Source organism: Taudactylus pleione, unplaced genomic scaffold (genome assembly GCF_031769625.1).
Source record: "Taudactylus pleione unplaced genomic scaffold, aTauple2 ptg000835l, whole genome shotgun sequence".
Lineage (NCBI taxonomy): Eukaryota > Metazoa > Chordata > Amphibia > Anura > Myobatrachidae > Taudactylus > Taudactylus pleione.
In genome coordinates, this window is record NW_028285237.1 from 295447 (window position 1) to 314147 (window position 18701).

Here is an 18701-nt window from a genome sequence, read left to right on the forward strand (position 1 = left end):
CTGAATCAAACTGGTTGGGTATAGGATCCCAGCAGCCCAGATGCCGCCGGCATCCCGACAGTCAGAATCCAGACACCATTAGGTAAGTATACTACCACTAACTCTTACCCCTAACCCTCCCTCCCTGGTGCCTGAACCTAACCCACCCCCCCCCCCAGTGCCTAAACCTAACCTCCCCGCACTCTACACCTAACCCTACCAGCAGTGGTGGATCTAGACTGCTCTTTTAGGGGGGGTAATTTAATGATTATGACTCCTCCTCTTTCCTGTATTGGCACCTCCCCTTTCTGTTTGTCACCTGGGGCAAGAAAGTAATTTGGCGCCCGCCCTGGTAATTCCCCCATAGTAATGCCCCCTGCAGCAGTGCTCCTACAGTAATGCCCCCTGAGGTAATGCCCATATAGTAATGCCCCCATAGTAGTGCCCACACAGTAACGCACCAGTAGTAGCGCCCATATGGTACAAAAAACAAAAAAAAACCCAATACTTACCTTAAACCCCACTCCAGCATCCGCCGCAGTCCGGTCCGCCTGGCTGCTCCTCGGAACTATGAGAGAGATGTCATGACGTCTCTCCCATAGTTCACGTGAGGAGAGCCGAAAGCTGGAGTTCAGGAGAGAACTCCATCCTCCAGCTATCGCGGCGCTGCAGGTAATAAAATCTCAGCAGGCGTCTGTCTTGGAGCCTCCCTGCGGTGCCAGGCTGGAGGACACTGGTGGCGGGTGCAGTAGCGCACCCAGTGCACGTGCACCTCCAGCCCCCCCCCCACTAGTTGTGGCCCTATACACACCACGTGACAGCCCCCAGCATTCTATATATACGCACCACGTGACAGCCCTAGATACAGTACCCATCTATCCCCTTGCCAGCCCTAGCATCCCTCCACCCCACTACCAGGCAGGTATAGTACCCCTCAACCCCCCTGCCAGCCCTAGCACTCCACTCCTGGGCAGGTATAGTACCCCTCCACCGCACTGCCAGGCAGACCAAGCTCCTCTTACTGCAGTGGTGTCAAACTCTGGCCCTCCAGCTGCAGTGAAACTACACATCCCAGCATGCACTGCCACAGTTTTCCTATTAGGGCATGCTGGGATATGTAGTCACACAAAAGCTGGAGGGCAGAGTTTGACACTACTGTCTTACAGCATCCCACTGCCAGGCAGCCCAAGCTCCTTACTGTCAGCCAGCCGGAGAGACACTGGCCGCATCCACTCGTGGGTTCCCGCTGCTCTGCTGCCGCATCCTCCCCCACTGGCAGCTAGCTATACAGCACGGAGCTATGGACGCCCTGTCACTTATTGTGCCTCCCGCCAAGGTGCCACTGCCTTTGGCCCCGCTCTCAGTTCCGCCCATCGCCTGACATCGACAAGGTCCTTCCGACGAAGGGCATTTTCACTACCCTGCCCCGGATCATGCACTGAGCTGTTTAGCCTGTGCTGTGATTGGAGCCTGTGTAATGCGCTCCCCGCACACTGCACAGGCTCCGATCACTGAACACAGCCTGTGCAGCTCCGTGCATGATGTGGACTATGCTAGGGGGGCGATCGCTCCAATCGCCCCCCCCTGGATCCACCACTGCCTACCAGTTAGTGCCTAACCCGATACTTACCTTCGGGATGCCGACGGTCGGGATTCCGGTATTTAGACAGTCGGCATTCCGCGTGCGGGATGCTGACTACATCCCGAATCAAACCATTGTGACAAATAGGTTGCTTGTAACCAAAACAAACCCTGAAATCTTTATACTCTATTATCACATGAGAAATTACTTTAAACAATTAACCCTTTTCACCCCGAGTTAAACAGGGGAATTATATGTATGCACTAGGACTGTACAGGTTGAGTCTCCCATATCCAAATATTCCGAAATACGGAATATTTTTGGCATGACTCAGATAATGAAACCTTTTATTTTGATGGTTCAATGTACACAAACTTTGTATAAGGCACACATTATTAAAAAATATTGTATAAAATTAGCTTCAGGCTGTGTGTATAAGGTGTATATGAAACATAAATGAATTTCATTTCTGTACACAAACTTTGTTTGAGCCACAAAATTATTGGAAATATTGTAAAAAAATTACCTGCAGGCTGTGTGTGTAAGGTGTATATAACACAAATGCATTCTGTGTGTATATTTGGGTCCTATTCCCAAGATATTTAATTATGGTATGCAATTATTCCAAAATACGGAATATTCCATTATCCAAAATACCCCTGGCCCCAAGCATTTTGGATATGGGAGACTCAGCCTGTACTGACTTGATTACAACACGTGAGAGAGTGTATTCATGTTTCTTTTAATATCAAGTATGGACACAAGACGCATTCAGATTAGGGATAGGAAAAGTTTTATAGACATAAAAGCATAATGCACATATTCAGCCATCCGGAATGGTTAGCAAAACAATTATGATTGCTAACCCTACTGAATCCAATGTTAAACCATATAATACTCCATTATAATACATAATACGGTGCATTCGGAAAGTATTCACAATGCTTAATTTTTTCCACATTTTGTTATGTTACAGCCTTATTCCAAAATGGAATAAATTCATTTTTGTCCTCAAAATTCTACACACAACACCCCATAATGTAAAACATTTTTTTTTTAGATTTTTGCAAATTTAATAAAAAAAAAAAAAAACACTAAGAAATAACATGTACATAAGTATTCACGGCCTTTGCCATGAAGCTCAAAATTGAGCTCAGGTGCATCCTGTTTCCACTGATCATCCTTGAGATGTTCCTACAGCTTAATTGGAGTCCACCTGTGGTAAATTCAGTTTATTGGACATGATTTTGAAAGCCATACACCTGTCTATATAAGGTCACACACTTGACAGTGCATGTCAGAGCACAAACCAAGCATGAAGTCCAAGGAATTGTCTGTAGACCTCCGAGACAGGATTGTCTTGAGGCACAAATCTTGGGAAGGGTACAGAAAAATATCTGCTGCTTTGAAGGTCCTAATGAGCACAGTGGCCTCCATCATCCGTAAATGAACTAAGTTCGGAACTACCAGGACTCTTCCTAGTGTTGGCCAGCCGTCTAAACTGAGCGATCGGGGCAGTCAGGGAGCTGACCAAGAACCCGTTGGTCACTCTGTCAGAGCTACAGCATTCCTCTGTTGAAAGAGGAGAACCTTCCAGAAGGACAACCATCTCTGCAGCAAAGTGAAGCATTGTGAATACTTTCCAAGTTCACTGTATACTTTCAAAATTGTGGTCTTAATGGAGCCTGCTTTAAAACTGCAGATCAAAATAGTAGAATAGGCCAAGGCAGCCATACAATGGGAGAAGGGAAGCACAGTATATATCGTGTAGTGTTAAGTGCTTATCATGACCAACTAGGTTTCAAGCTGGTCAAATGAGTTCCATTAATACTGGTCCTAAAGGAATCCCCTGATAAAGGCAGAGACTAAGGAGTAAATCCAGAATCCTGATAAAGCGGTACAGGAGGGAGACTAGGGCCCGGTGGTCCTAGCACACACCAGACGTGCGACAGGGGGATACAAGGGGGACAATTGTACTGGGCCCCGTGATTCTGAAGGTCGTGTCCCCCTCCCAGTACCAGTCTAGTGTTTCCCTAGGTGCTTCGCGCCTGTGCTGCTGGACCAATGAGCAGGCGCAGACATGAAGGGAATGGGTCATCACCTTACACAATAAAGTTTAGTTCTTTTGGTGCAGTGCATGATATCATGATGTCTTTGCACTGCGAATGAAGAACAGGGGAGGTTTAGGCTTCGACGGGGAGGGGGGGTTTAAGTTTAGGGGTAGGTTTAGCCTACTTACCTGTAGGTGTCAGCATTGTAACCCAGTCGGGATACAGATGTCAGGATTCTGAGTGCCGGCATTCCATATCCAAACCATTCTGACTATAGACCCCATTTACCTTTAAGGTTTTGAGGATTATTAATTTGGATAGAAAGCCTTTATATTAATATCACTTTAGCAATCATAACATATGTTACATTTAGATTTTTCTTTTCATTATACATTTTTTTTTTGTCTTGTCTTCCCATTTGTCTGTATTGGCCCCTCTAGGGGGTATATTTACTAAAGTGAGAGTTTTTAGAAGTGGAGATGTTGCCCATAGCAACCAATCAGATTCTAGCGATTATCTTAAGAAGGTGCTAGTTAAATGTTAAGTAGAATCTGATTGGTTGCTATAGGCAACATCTCCACTTCTAAAAACTCTCACTTTAGTAAGTCTCTATATGCACCTCAATGTCTATATATTCCCCCTATGTCTTTTGTGCCCCCACGTCTATATGGTTTTTTTTTATTGTGCCTCCTCCCATTCCATATGTTCTGTATGTCACGCCTGAGGTTTAGAATTGGTCGGAAAAGACGTGGGAGGCTGAAGAGGAGACTTGGTAGGCGTGGATGAAACTGGGTTGGCTTGAGCCAGGACCTCCTCATGTATTACTGTTAGGAGGTAGATGAACTGTACAGGATGATGGCTCTAATTAAGGGGTGTGGACACTTTTTGGGCACTCCCTTATAACCTGCAGCTGGCGATATTCTTAATCCTTTCACCTCAAGGACAAATAAAGAAACTAACAATGAGGAAGACCCAAAGGTCGAAAAACGCATTAGTAGCTGCAGGTGTGTACATTGGGAGGTGACCAGACCAGTGATCCAAGGATTTTATAAGCATTGGGACCCTAGTGTGTTTTCTGACCCTTACTACTACTTGGTACCAGTAACAATTTTCCATGTTATACTGGTGTATGAACATTTTTTAGAGATCTTATCCAGCGCTAGTGTGATCTTCCACCCATATCCATTGTACAGGATGATGGGCCCGAAGGCAAGGACAGGAAAGTAAATGTATTTATTAAACAGCAGGTTGGAATGAGAACTGGAGATGATGATACTGGAAAGATGAGAAGAATCGGATTGGGACAGATGATGTCGGATTACTGAGTAGAGCCGGTATGAGACCGGTGATGCTGATATGAAGAGCTGGATCAGTTTGAGACCGATGTTGATGAATTGAAGTACTGGATCGGTTTGAGACCGATGATGGTGAATTGAAGTACTGGATCAATTTAAGACCGATGTTTGAATTTACCTGATTGGGCCGATGTAAGGAGATATCAGATGGGACAGATGATTGGAGGTATCAGCAGGAACTGATAGAGGCAGATAAATAACAAGTCTCTGTGGTAAAACCAGACTGGAGTGCGAGATGGAATTGGAGACTTGATTACCGGGACTTGGAACTGGAATATAACGGACTGGAAACGATCAGACACAGAGTACCTGGGAGTTCAGCACAGAGCTGTAACTTCAGCAGAAGCGACATTGTACTGGCAACAGAAATGAAATTTACAGGGGTGGATCCCCAGGAATTGGATGATGCGATCAGCTGGTCTGGCAGCAGCTCTCTGAGTGGAGGAAGTGTGTCAGGTGACAGAGTCCAAGATGGCTGCACCCATACTGTAGTTTAGGTGGGAACTCTGGCATGCAGTTTGTATACCATCATGCTGGGGAGACACACTGTGAGCAAGGGGCTGCGGAGAGCCATCTCCCCATGCTCAGTGACTAGACCCTGAATGTACTGAGCAGGAGCAGCACAGACTGACTTCAGTACCAGCCGGAGCGATGTGCAGCGTGAGTGGACCTCTGTGCTATCCCGGAATGCTTGCACAGCATGAGCGGACCTCAGCGCTAGCCTGGACAAACACCGGAGAGGTAAGAAGGTCGTTTTTAGGAGCATGACACTGTATTGTGCTCGTCCAGGTATTTATGCTCTTAATTGTGCCCCGTATTTTTTTTATTGCAGTCCTCGTCACCCCTACACCTGTATGTTCCTTATTGTGCACTTCATCCTCCACCATCTGTAAATTTGTGCTCTTCACTGCCCCTCCTTCTGTAGTGTTCCTTACTGTGCTGCCCAACATCGCATCTCGTCCACGATACTGCAGGAGTCAAAGCACAGAGGTGTGGTGATGCCAGGAGCAGGCATACAGGTAGCTCCTCAGGCAGCCAGGTGCCTGAAGGAGGTGCTAACAGGCCAATACTTGAATGGCCATAGCGGTGTGCACCGATGCTCTAGTTCAGACGCCAATCCAATGAATTCGGCTGTTGAACATTAACGGGGGTTCTGGAGTCACATGCAGCAAATTGTTAATATGGTTTATTGCATACTTTAGCCCCCCATACATCAGAAATCGATTGTGACAATTCTGCAATTTGCAATTGATTGTGTATAAAAATCTCCAATGTATGGGCCTCACAGATCGCAGATTTCAACCAAAAAGTGATTGGAATTGGTAAATCAGGTTGTCCAACATGTTGGATTTCACAGATGGATTGGGCCTGTAGATAGCTAGTGTATGGAGATAATCAGCAGATTTGCAGACTGTTACTAGTAAAATGATGGGCTTTTCAAGATTGGCAGATCTGTGTTTGCAGAAAATGATCTGCAAATCACTGAAAAAGATCTGTAATGTATCGACGCATATTGCTAGATTGGTAAATCCTAAAATCGGGCAACAAATCTTCAAATTGTTCAATTGTGGTTTTCAGATTGCTGATGTATGGGGGCCTTTAGTCTACGTATTACCTCCCATCACAATGATTCTTCTAAACATGTTCCTAATTAAATGCCTTGAGAATAATTGGGCTAATTAGAGGCTGTTAGAAGTGAACACCAAGCTCATATTGAAGCCTTAGGGACAGATCTAGACACAAAATTGTCACAAACTACAACATTTTGTTCTCTGGCATCCATAAAGGCAAATAAACCATTGTAAATCTTATCCTAAAGTTATAATGTAAGCACAGAAAAGAGAATGCAAGCAGGCTCTCTCTCTAACACATGAGGCAGCAATGTGCAACCCAGCTTTGTAGGCAGTTGAAGAGTGTACTGATGGTTTATCTTTTGCTATAATATCTGATTTGTCATCTGCAACTCTTTTAAAGGCAGGTTATTTTTGCTCTTGTTTTAGTCGGGGCTATTACTGACACTTTGTGATGGCTCCCTTTAGATTGTAAGCTCTTATTAGTAGGTCCCATACTGTCTGTGTAAAACTCAGATTTAAGGTAACGTTGCTTTGTAATTGACTCTGAGAATATTTTTGATCCCTACACACAATGTTTTCTTGCGTATTGTTCTCAGGTGACCATAACTTGACTCTTGGGGGTATAGTTACAGGTTTATAGAATTGTAGATGTTGCCCACAGCAACCAATCAGATTCTACTTAACATTTATCTAGCACCTTCTAGAACATGGGGTGGCCAACCCGCGGCTCTTGAGCCCCATGCGGCTTTTTAGGTTTTGTGACGCGGCTCCCCCCATTGGAAATGTGTTAACGCTGGCTTCTGAAGCGGTCAGAGGCTAAAGAAGCCTCTGATCACTTCAGAGGCCAGTGTTTCCAGTGATGCAGTACGCGGGTGACGTCATCCGTGATGTGAGGAGCCTGCCCTGTGCGCCTGCTGGATCTAGTTAGATCCAGTCAGAGGCAGCGGGAGCCAGAGCCAAAGCCAGCGTGGTCAGGTAAGTACTGGGCTGGGGGCACTGCATAAGAGGCACATATAAAAAGGGCACTACATAAGGGGCACAAAAACAGGGGGCACTGCATAAGTGGCACAAAAACAGGGGGGCTGCATATGGGGCACAAATACAGGGGGCACTGCATACGGGGCATAAATAAAAAGGGCACATATAAAAAGGGCACTACATAAGGGGCACAAAAACAGGGGGCACTGCATAAGTGGCACAAAAACAGGGGGGCTGCATATGGGGCACAAATACAGGGGGCACTGCATAAGGGGCATAAATAAAGGGGGCACTGCATAAGGGGCACTGCATAAAGGGCACAAATGCAATATTTTCAATGTGCTGGACTCGTCCCCAGTGTGACTACAAAATGGGTGTGTGACACAAGGTCATGCTCGTGCAAATGGCATACCAAAGGCGTGCGCACAAAAATGGGCGTGGCCTTGTGACAGGTAGGCCATGCCCCATTTTTGCTCACGTCTTCGGCTCTTTAGCTTCATTACAGATATTTTTTGGCTCTTTGCCTCTGACTGGTTGGCCACCCCTGTTCAAGAAGATAATAGCTAGAATCTGATTGATTGCTATGGGCAACATTTCCAATTCTAAAAACCTGCACCTTAGTAAATATACCCACTGCTTTTCACACTTCAGAGATCTCCATAGTCTACTAGTCGGACCAGTCTGCGAATAACCCAGAATTAAATTTTTCCTCTCCTACATCACAGGCATCGCCGATGTGCAACAATGACTTTATTCTCACTAAGAAGCACATAATGGGACATAAATTCTCAAACAATCGCAGAGTTCTGAGAACACAATGACCCAAGTCATACCATGCACAATACTGATTGGGAGGCACACAAACCTAAAATTCATCATTAAGATTTCCAATTCTGAGAAGAAAGCAAAGCGGCATCTAAACAAGGTTTTAGAATCCCATATTGCTGTACTTGCAAAATATCAGTGATTTCCTAAATATAAAAAGCTTTGCTAGCTTCAGGTCCTTAGGGCTCAGCGTAAATTCTCTCCTCCAAAGCTACAAGGACCCTACTCAATCTCATTTACAGATCTTCTTGCACCTAAGATGCATTAAAAACCCTTAAATCTGGTACTTGGGTTGGTCACATGGACCATAGGCTTGCTCTTGATACAACTGAAATATCATTTCCCTTATATTATATAAGCAGGCATTTGTGAGAGGTGAATTAATGCTAATAAAATAATCATAAGTGATATGTATATTATTTATTGCACATCAATATATTATCTAAATTAGAAATAAGTTGTTAGAAGTTAATAAACATAACATAGCAAATGCACATATAGGAATATTTATGTATTTTAAAAGAATCCAAGATGGTTGAATGCGAATGGATTGAGTCTGCATATAACAACATGTTGTTTTTGCTTGCATGATTTGTTGGCAGTCTGAAAGCTCACCGATAAGAACAGAGACCAGCGAGTCTGTCGATGACTGAGGATGACTATGCATTTCAGGTTGACCACCTTGCTGTACAAGACCACACACTTGAGATATCAGAAAGCCAACTGTGTGTACCGATCAAGGGGTTATATATTGTGGAGAGAAGCCAAACCAAGTTCGCATTGGTGTTAGCTGACAGACTGCCCCTGTATGATGTATGAGACATTACTGGAATGCAAGAGGACTCTTGACCTATGGATATTGAGTTACAGACCAGGAAATTTGCATAACAGAAATGAGAATTGGGGAATGTGACTGAGATGAAGATTTTTGATACCGATTGTATGATGACACTGTTTACTTATGAGTATTGTAATAAGCTATGCTATACAAAGCGTCTGCTGTAATAAGATGATAAACATTCAATTTTGAAGCCCAGACATGCTGCTTGTGACTGACTGATTATCTCTATGCTAATGACTGCTGAATATTGTAATTCTGTAATCCCCTTATATGAAATAATTAGAAGATCATTTATTTTACCTTTGGCGTGGTGCACAAGTTATTTTGCTTCAATACTCTATCAGATTATGTTCTTTTCACTGTTACCAAGCCTCTTGTCTTTCTTCCCTAATTAATTTTATGGATTTATCTAACTTTAAAGTTAACCTGAATAAGATGGAAGCCATCCCTATGAATGTTGACCCAATACCACTCCCTTTACCCAAGGAGTGACTACAAGTTCAGTTGGCAAACTAGAAACTAGAAATACATCTGTGTGTGTATATGTGTATATATATATATATATATATATATATATATATATATATATCTCACTAAATCCTACAACCAACTATTTGCTGCAAACTTTGCTTCACTTATACGAGGCTGTTAAGAGGAACTTGGCAAAATTAAATGGTCATTTCATATCTTAGGTTGGCCGAAAAAACGCAGTGAAAATTAACATCTTCTCTAGATTTCTCAACCTATTTTAGACCTTTCCAGTTTCTGTCCCTTCCCCATTTCTGAAAAGCTTTCAGCATAGCATAGAAAATGTATTTTACCTAGTAGGAGGCCTAGCATAGCGTACAAAATGTATTGTACCTAGTAGGAGGCCCAGGCTTCACTTACGGATCTTGTAAAAGCATGCATAAGACAGGTGCTTGAGTTTACTCAATTTCCAGATTCATCATTTAGCCTCACACATTACCCAAGCTGTTCTAGGCAATGCAAAAATCACTTAATGGTGTGGGTAGATCTAGAGGCAGGTTTTATTGATTTGGGTAGATCTAGAGGCAGGTTTTAATGAGTTTGGGTAGACCTAGAGGCAGGTACCTTACTCCCCGTAATACATTTCCTGATTTCTCAGACCTGCAGGACCACTTTGGCAAACCCTCATCCAAGAAATGTTTTCAGCATCTCTAAAACATCTGCTTTATTCTGTTCTGGTTACTTGTCAGAGTTCTATATGATCCACTGGAAAACTTTAGCTTACCGAGATTAAACTCGAGAGGTCTTAATTTATCACTCTACGGCCTTGTAAGCTCTCAAAATAAACCTCTAATAGATCAACAGACAGTAAGGTGGCTCAGGAAAGGGACAATAGGATGACCTTGGAGTTGAAATAGTGCGACCAAATCATAGACATGCATTGGTGTAAGAATCAAAGAAAATAGCTATAGATGGTATCTTGTACCCACCAGTCTTCACTCTATTTTTCCTTTCAGCATCAGATCACTGCTGGAGGGACTGCAGGCATGACAACACCTTGGCCAACAATATGGTGGTTCTGTCCAAAAATGTAGCAATTTCGAGACCTCATTCATCAAGAGAGTACAATAAAATAAGATTGGTTTTACATGTTGTCTTTCCTCTTCTTTTGAGCTTCAGGCAAGTTTCCCTCCTAATTCTTTTGGATTCCCCCACTTCTATGTTGCCCACCTCATTTTTTTTTATGTTCTCTCTCATCTCCCACTTTCTCTTTCTTCCTGCAAGTACAGTTGATACTATTCTTCTGTTGCATAGGAATCCAATAAGGCACAATTGCTAAACCTCTAATGAAGCAGGTAACAAACTATATTAGCTGGGACCACTGCTGGAAATCGTGGGTTAAAAAGCCATGTATTCCTGTAATATCTCATTAAAATGATGCAACACTGTTTACAAGCTTTGGTTTGGAATTTCCAAAGTCGTCTTTGCTTAGAATTTTTTTTTTACTAATTAACATTTATTTATATAGTGCACATATATTCCGCAGCGTTTTACATAACCATATCTAACTGATGCCACATCACACTGTCTTGGAGATAAAGTGGAGAGAAATAAAGTACCAACCAATCAACTCCTAACTGTTATTTGTCAAATACAGCCTGTAAAGTGACAGTTAGGAGCTGATTGGTTGGTTCTTTATCTCCGTCCACTTTCTCTCTCTACAAGGCTTAGTAAATAGACCCCTATATCTCTCTCCACTTTATCACTGTCCAAGGCTTAGTACATCTCCCCCTGTATGTTTTGAAATCAGGTAAATGTTTTGTTTTTAATCTTTTGCTTTTTAATGTAATGTATTTTAGTGTGTTTAATAGTGCAATTACTTTTATGCATTAAATGTATTTCGAGTTTTCCTTTTATTGTACTGTACCATTTTTTTGGGGAGACACTCATCGTTCCCCATCGTTGAGGTAGCAGTTATATCCCACAGGCAGAAATTACTTAATTGTAAATAAATATATTTTCTCCTTTTTAATCAACGTACTAATATACTGTCCTCCCATTTCTTCAGATTGTTTTGATGTATTTGTTCCAATTAGATCAGCAGAAGGCAGGTGCATCATTATATTATTTTCTTAGAGCAATTCAATAATCTAAATAGTGCTCTCTCTTGTAGATCATATGTGATGATAACGCAATTATCATCCAGATGCTGAACTACCTACACTGCACTGTGCTCTACTGAATGCTGAGCAAGCGGATTGAGTCTTGGTTGTTGTTTATAATCCCTCCGATCTTCCATAGTCTAAAGAGAAGGTCCTAGAGCCTATTAATTTCTCCCCAGTGCCAGACTGATTCCCAAACTGTTTTTATAGAAACTTTGCAGAAGAACTTGCCCCATAACAAACAGATCTACAACTTATGCTGGGTACAAACTTGGCGATATATCACTTGTTGCAGGGACCGCCAACACTTACATCTCAAGTGGGCAGGCAAATTTAAATGCCCACCCTATTGTGATGTCAGCTCAGGCAAATTGAGCAGCTGATTGGTTAGTGTGCATAGCTTTCCAATCAGCCGCTCTGACTGCGGATAGGTCTGCTGACCGATCTGTCGTCAGTATGTACCTTAGGGTCCAGCAACTCCACATTCCTTATACAAATTATACACGACCAAATAATCACGATTCTAAATAAAAAGAAAATAGCCTGAAATATGATTCAACTACAGCTCAGTCGCCCTCCTACATTAGGTCATTAAAATGTTGCCCAAAATTATTGCATCCCAACCCCAACTTTTATTACCTCAACTATTACATCCTGACCAAGTACAAGTTGTTAATGGTCACCAGACTCCTAATAACATAAAAAGAATTAAACTGTCAACTCACTCTCATTCCTATCCCTTCTCTGTTCCTCCATGCAGGGGAAGCCTTTCATAGATTACATTGGTCATATATGAAATCTGCTTTCAAGACCTAATCCTCTAATTAATATCAGATTTCTATCCCTACTCATCTGCCAGATCTCTAATGCTGGCTGCATCTCCTCTAGTTTCCTAATTACTGTATTCTTTAAGTGAGCCTACTACAATGAAGTCACATTTATGTCTGAACAGTTTATATGTGTGTGTGTGCATGAAAATCTACTTATGCTAAGCTGGTTATTGCTTACTAAAAATGCTTTTTTATTAGTACTTGCATTGATCTGTTTTTTTATTTTTCTGCTTCCATTTCATATCAAATGGCAATAGCATCTGTATTCCAAATAAGAAAATGCCATACTGTAGAGAAAGAACTGTCGTACAATACAGTCTCTAGAGCAGGGGTGGGGAACCTTTTTTCTGCCAAGGGCCATTTTGATATATATAACATTATTTGTGGGCCCAGTGCAGGCCACGCCCCCTCCGTGTGATTATGTCACACGGTGACGGGGCCACAATCGCCAGTGACTACAGCAATGCCTGGAGTATCCCGAGGATGCTCCCGGGAGCTGTAAAAGCAGCGGTGTGACCGTCTGAAGCATCCTAAGGACGTTCCAGGCGGCACTGCTACACAGATTCTGGCTGCAGGGTACCAATATAGGCACCCTGCCATCCAGATGAGGCTAGCAGAAAAAAAGCTCAGAGGGCCTGAGGTTCCCAATCCCTGCTCTAGAGCTTTAGAGAAGGTAGGAGCTTACATAGACCCAATATCACTGGTGATTATGCATCCATCCCTAAATGTAGTTGAGTAGTACAGTAGGACATCACTTTTTAAAGAATGTTCAAGATCAGTGAATTTACTTACTGTAGAAACCATAAACTAAACGCACCACAAGTCCTAAAGAAATAATTTCGCTCTGGCTAATGTAAGATATTGATAACATACTCCATGATAAGGAACAAATATAGTTCTTCTGGAATGGAAATGTTATAAAAGGCCAATCAAAGTCATACAAACACAATGCTGCTTATATTTTCTTATGTAAAGACCATACTTACAATGTTAGCTTTACATTCATGTCCCCTGCAGAGCTCTGTGTACGAGTTGTAACGAACATATACAACCCAGCTGCCGATGAACACCGCCAGCCATGAGAAAAAGAGGTATTTTATCCGCATATAAGACAGGCGAGCCTGCGGATACACAGAACGGTCCTGTTACAATATTCCTACAGACAAACCAGGATTATCTTACAATATACAATGATAGGTTTCATTAAGATGTAGTCAACATCCCGGCGTGCGGGATGCTGACAGTCTAAAAATACAAGTGTCGGAATACTGACAGTTTCGGGATCTACACTCCAGAATCCCAACCGCCGGCATCCCGAAGGTATCGGGGGTTAGGGGAGGGTTAGGCACTAGGGGGAGGGTTAGGTTTAGGGTGCGGGGAAGGGTAGGTTTAGGCACCGGGGAGGAAGGGTTAGGATAGGGGTAAGGGTTAGAGGGTTAGTGGTAGTATACTTACCTACGGGTGTCGGGATTCTAACGGTCAGGATGCCTCTGTCGGTATTCTGACCGCTGGGAACCCATACCCAACCCGTTTCATTTGTGCAACATTTTATATCACCTTGAAATAAACTTAAAGGTTTCTAAATTTCTTAAAAATTTCCAGAGGGGAGGACTTGCTAAGTACTCATGTGAAAAGTGCAAAGACACAAGGTGCCAAGACTCCAAGTGATTATTTATCGGTTAGGCTATAGAGGCCCTTCTATACAATTGCATTCTACAATATATTCTTTACCATGTATTGTAATACTAAGACTACACATAGCATCAGCAACTTACAGAAAGACTGACACGATCAAGAGATAATATACAGATGGATGGGACATAGACCGTAAGGATAAATGAAATGAAAAAAGGCAGAAACAATATGAAATACCAAAAGTCTTAGACAGTTGAATTAAAATAAATGATTGGCTGGATGAGACTCGTAACATAAATTGAAGTAAGAATAGGATAGATAGAGCGGATGAAGATTATTTATATGTAGTAGCTTGGTTTTTATTTATCAAGAGCCAACATATAGCAGGAGCAGCCATTCAGCCAGGAAAGTCAATAGGATCTGGTAACATGAATGAGCCATGAGGTTCTTTGGACCTCAGTTATGTCACTCGCTCCTACTGAAGGGATGTAGTCAGGATCCCGGCAACCTGACAATCACAATCCCGACGGATCCCAACAGTAAGTATTGGGGTTAGGCTCTAAAGGGCAGGTTAGAGACAGGCTGAGTGAGGGGAGAGTTACGGTTAGGCTGCAGGATGGGACGCTTAGCTGTGGGAGGGGAGAGTTATGGTTAGGCTGCGGGACAGGATGGACAGGCTTAGGATGTGTGAGGGGAGAGTTAGGGTTATGCTGCGGGACGGGACAACTAAGGTGCCCACACACTATATGATTATCTGTACGATTTGCACAAAATTGATGCATCCTAACGATAAATCGTTTAAATTTGTGCAAATTGTACAGTTTCCACTGAGCGACAACGAACCGATGACCTGTCCCGCGGGTCATTAAGCGTATCTTCAGATCTTAGGTAAGATCTGGCAATCTCTAGAATGATGCACTGGAAATCGTTGAGGACGCATGATAGGTCGTTAGTAGATCATATGTGAAAATGAACACTTTATGCACGATATTGTTTGTCCAGGGAGCTGTTGGGCAGTTCAAGGAAAATCGTTAACGGCATTGCATCGTTTGCGAGTCGTTTAGTGTGTGGGCACCTTAAGACTTAAGTTGGCCACACACTAGACCAACTTACATCCAACTTGTTGATTGGTTGGAATGAAAATCTGGTAAGGAATGGGAGTGAATGATGATCAGCAATTTGCTCCTAAATGCCAGAAAACAGATGAAAATGGTCGTCAGACAAGTTTGTTAAATGTTTGATCTAAACAATTTGTTCAAACAACAGTTTTTGTTCATTTTCCGGCATTTGGGAGCAAATTGCTGATTGTCTTTTGCTTTCATTCATTATCAGGTTTTCATTCCAACCAATCAACAAGTTGGCTGGTTGGATGTAAGTTGGTCTAGTGTGTGGCCAGCTGTAGGCTGCAGGACGGGACGGTTAGGGTTAGGCTGTAAAACGGGATGGTTAGGGTTAGCATAGGGTTTAAGATTTGGGTTAAAAAACTCACCAAGGATTTTGACCATCAGGGATGTCGCTTTTCAGGATTCTGACAGTTGGCATTGTGACAGTCGGGATTCCATACCCAACCTCTACTGAGTTTATAGACTGAATATTGCTTATTTCTTTTAACCCTACCAAAGCAAATTTTGGATAATTTTTTGACTCAGTGTTTCCTTAGGGAACATAGTAAATATTTTTGTAAAATTTTTGATCAGTAATCAGTGGACGAAATAGGTCTATGATACTTCACCAGCTCAGCCCACACCTCTTCCCTATCACTTCCTCTGGGTCCACCACTGCATGGATGTCCCACTATATTAAAAAGGTAACACATACTCGAATGCTGCGTGTACACAGTATGATGGCAACGATCAGATAACGATCAGACACATGTTCATCCAACGCATGCAGTAACGACTATAACGACCCGTGAACATCCCTATAGTAAGCAGGCTAACCTGTCAATATCTACCAGGTCTGACTGCTTGCACAGATGACGGTAGTTGGTAGATAACGACCATACGTGGCCGCGCATCGACCATCGATGGTCGTTTGCAGGGGCCAGAAATGGTCAGATTGTAACGATAACTATAGGATCGTTATCCTTAAAATCTGACAGCTTATCGTACCGTGTGTACGCAGCATTAGTGGTCAATCCAATTATTTGCACTGGTTTGCTTTTCCACAGGAAATTCATGTTTTTTGGTCCACACCCCCCTGTGGGTGTGAAAAAGTAGGCAACCCAAATTTAATTAGAGAATTTTTAAAAAAAGAAAAACATTTTTTTGGGGGAAAAAGTACTTTAATATACAACAGTACCCCACCCTTGGTTGACGACACCATGCTGCTTATCTAAGTGTTATGCAGCAATGTATTAATCATGTATCTGTCCTGCATTGTTTGTACTGTTAACTGTTTTCTTGTGTGCTCATTTGTTTATGTACATTGTAAGGCGCTGCGGAACCCTTGTGGCGCCATATAAATAAAGGATAATAATAATAATATGCATATAACAGCCCTTTGACTCAATATAAGATCACTAAATACTTTTATTAGGGCTATTAATACTATTCTATAATGAATCCCAGGGTCAGTTAGGCTTTCTGTGGGGTACAAACTGATTTCCCCAAAATATGCTGTCCTTTTCGCTATTCACTACATTCGCCTATCCACGTTTTTTCACCTGTTTTGGAATTGAATACGACGAAAAGCGGAGACACGCATGGCGAAAACATTGCGCTTTTCGCCGACCTCGGCTTTTTGTGGCTAATAGAATTCGTCCCAATTGTCGTAATGTGTATTGGCCGCAACATAGATTTTAATCTGTTGTGCTGTTACTTTTTTTTAACATCTGTCATGACATGTATGTCAGTTCACATGCTTAAATGAAACCAAAACTACACAAGAAATCTGCAGCTCACTGGTGCATAGCAATGCTGCCTAAAAACTCCTTACCATACTTTACTAAATAAAACCGGAATCTGGCAGCTCCTTTTCCAAAGAGGGAGATGGGAGAACATTTAGTGCAGGCTGCACAACCCTCATCCTCTGACCCCAGATGTACAGCTTGCCCTGAGTGACCCCGCTGCATTGTTTAGAGAGGTTATATGATGTAAAAGAGGTCATGTGATGGAGAAAGTGGCTGTTCCAGGCAAATAATACAATCATCAAGTTTCAGCTTTCAACAACAGTTGAGTAAAGCTCAGGACATACAGTGGAAAATAGGGCAGATAGGATATTAAGCAGAAACAATCTGGGGGCTACTGGTGAACTTTTTGGAGGACCAGACGTAGCCAGAGGTCGGCCTATGCCCATCATTGGTTTAGATGATACATTCAGACCCGGTCTTTAGCGCCAATGCGCTCAGACCGGGTCGATGGCCCCCCACAGAGCATGCGCGCGCCGGCGCCGTCGTGCGCATGCGTGAGACCCGCTACGACCGGCGCTGTCGGATCCAAAGGGGGCGAGCTGTCGATGTTGATTGACAGCTCGCCCCGTTTGGAAGGCGGGCCGGGGGGGTGGCAGCCCAAACGGAGGCGTTCCCATGGGAACACCTACCATTTGGGGGCGGCCCCACTGACATCACTAGTGATGTCAGTGGAGAGCTTCCGGCTCTGACAGAGCCAGAAGCTCTCCGGGGCTTACGACAAGTGAGACCCTACCCTAGGGTCTCTTCGTAAGCCCCGATGGTCTCTGACCATCGCGACCATCACCGGAGCGGTCGTTAGAGCTGTGGGTGTTAACCCACAACCTAACGACCGCAACAGAGGCGGGCGGTCAGGATGCAAGTGGCCGCCCAGTTTCTGAGCGACCGCTTGCATCCTCCGACCGCCTCTGAATGAGGTCCCATATGTGGTAGTTGTAACAAGCACAACTATATATAGTAAAATATTACAAAACTGTAACAAATACAGACTATAAAAATGTATCTCGTTAGAAATGCAATTTCCCCATCATCTCTTCACTTTATACAGATAAAAGCAGCAATTACAAAATAGGAATTACATGGATCACCATCTGTAGTAACAGAATTCTGATCATTTTGCTAAAGCGATCCTAAAACAATCTAAGATAAAAAGGCAGACGAAATAAATCTGAGCATCTCTTTGTTAGTTAGTTGCCTCATTAGCTGAACCTTTGCCTTTCCTCCATTGCATGCATGAGAATGATTTTAAATCTCTGTAATAGTTGCAATCGGTCAGGGAGCAAATGTCACTGGAGACTGAAGTAAAAGTAAGAACTGGATGTGTGCAGTCAGCAGTGCTGCCCAACATGAGCCAACTGCAAGGGAGAGGTCAGTTAGGCAGGAGCCAGTACAGCTACTTGATGAAGTGAAGATGATGTAACAAGGAGGAAATGATAGAGGGATATAGAAAAAGCACATGGTTATAAATGAACAGGGTAGGATAAAGGCTATTTTCTGATTTTAATCTAGCTGC

At 43.0% G+C, this 18701-nt stretch overlaps 1 protein-coding gene across 3 annotated transcripts in view; it reads right to left on the bottom strand.

Annotated features, from left to right (window-relative positions):
• Window positions 1-18701, bottom strand: part of DIPK1A (divergent protein kinase domain 1A) — a 135332-nt gene that overhangs the window by 18225 nt on the left and 98406 nt on the right. For all 3 annotated transcript variants that reach the window (XM_088458478.1, XM_088458477.1, XM_088458476.1), the window contains one exon: window positions 13632-13766. In XM_088458478.1, coding sequence (XP_088314604.1) covers window positions 13632-13766 — 135 coding nt within the window. The remainder of the gene's footprint in view (window positions 1-13631; window positions 13767-18701) is intronic.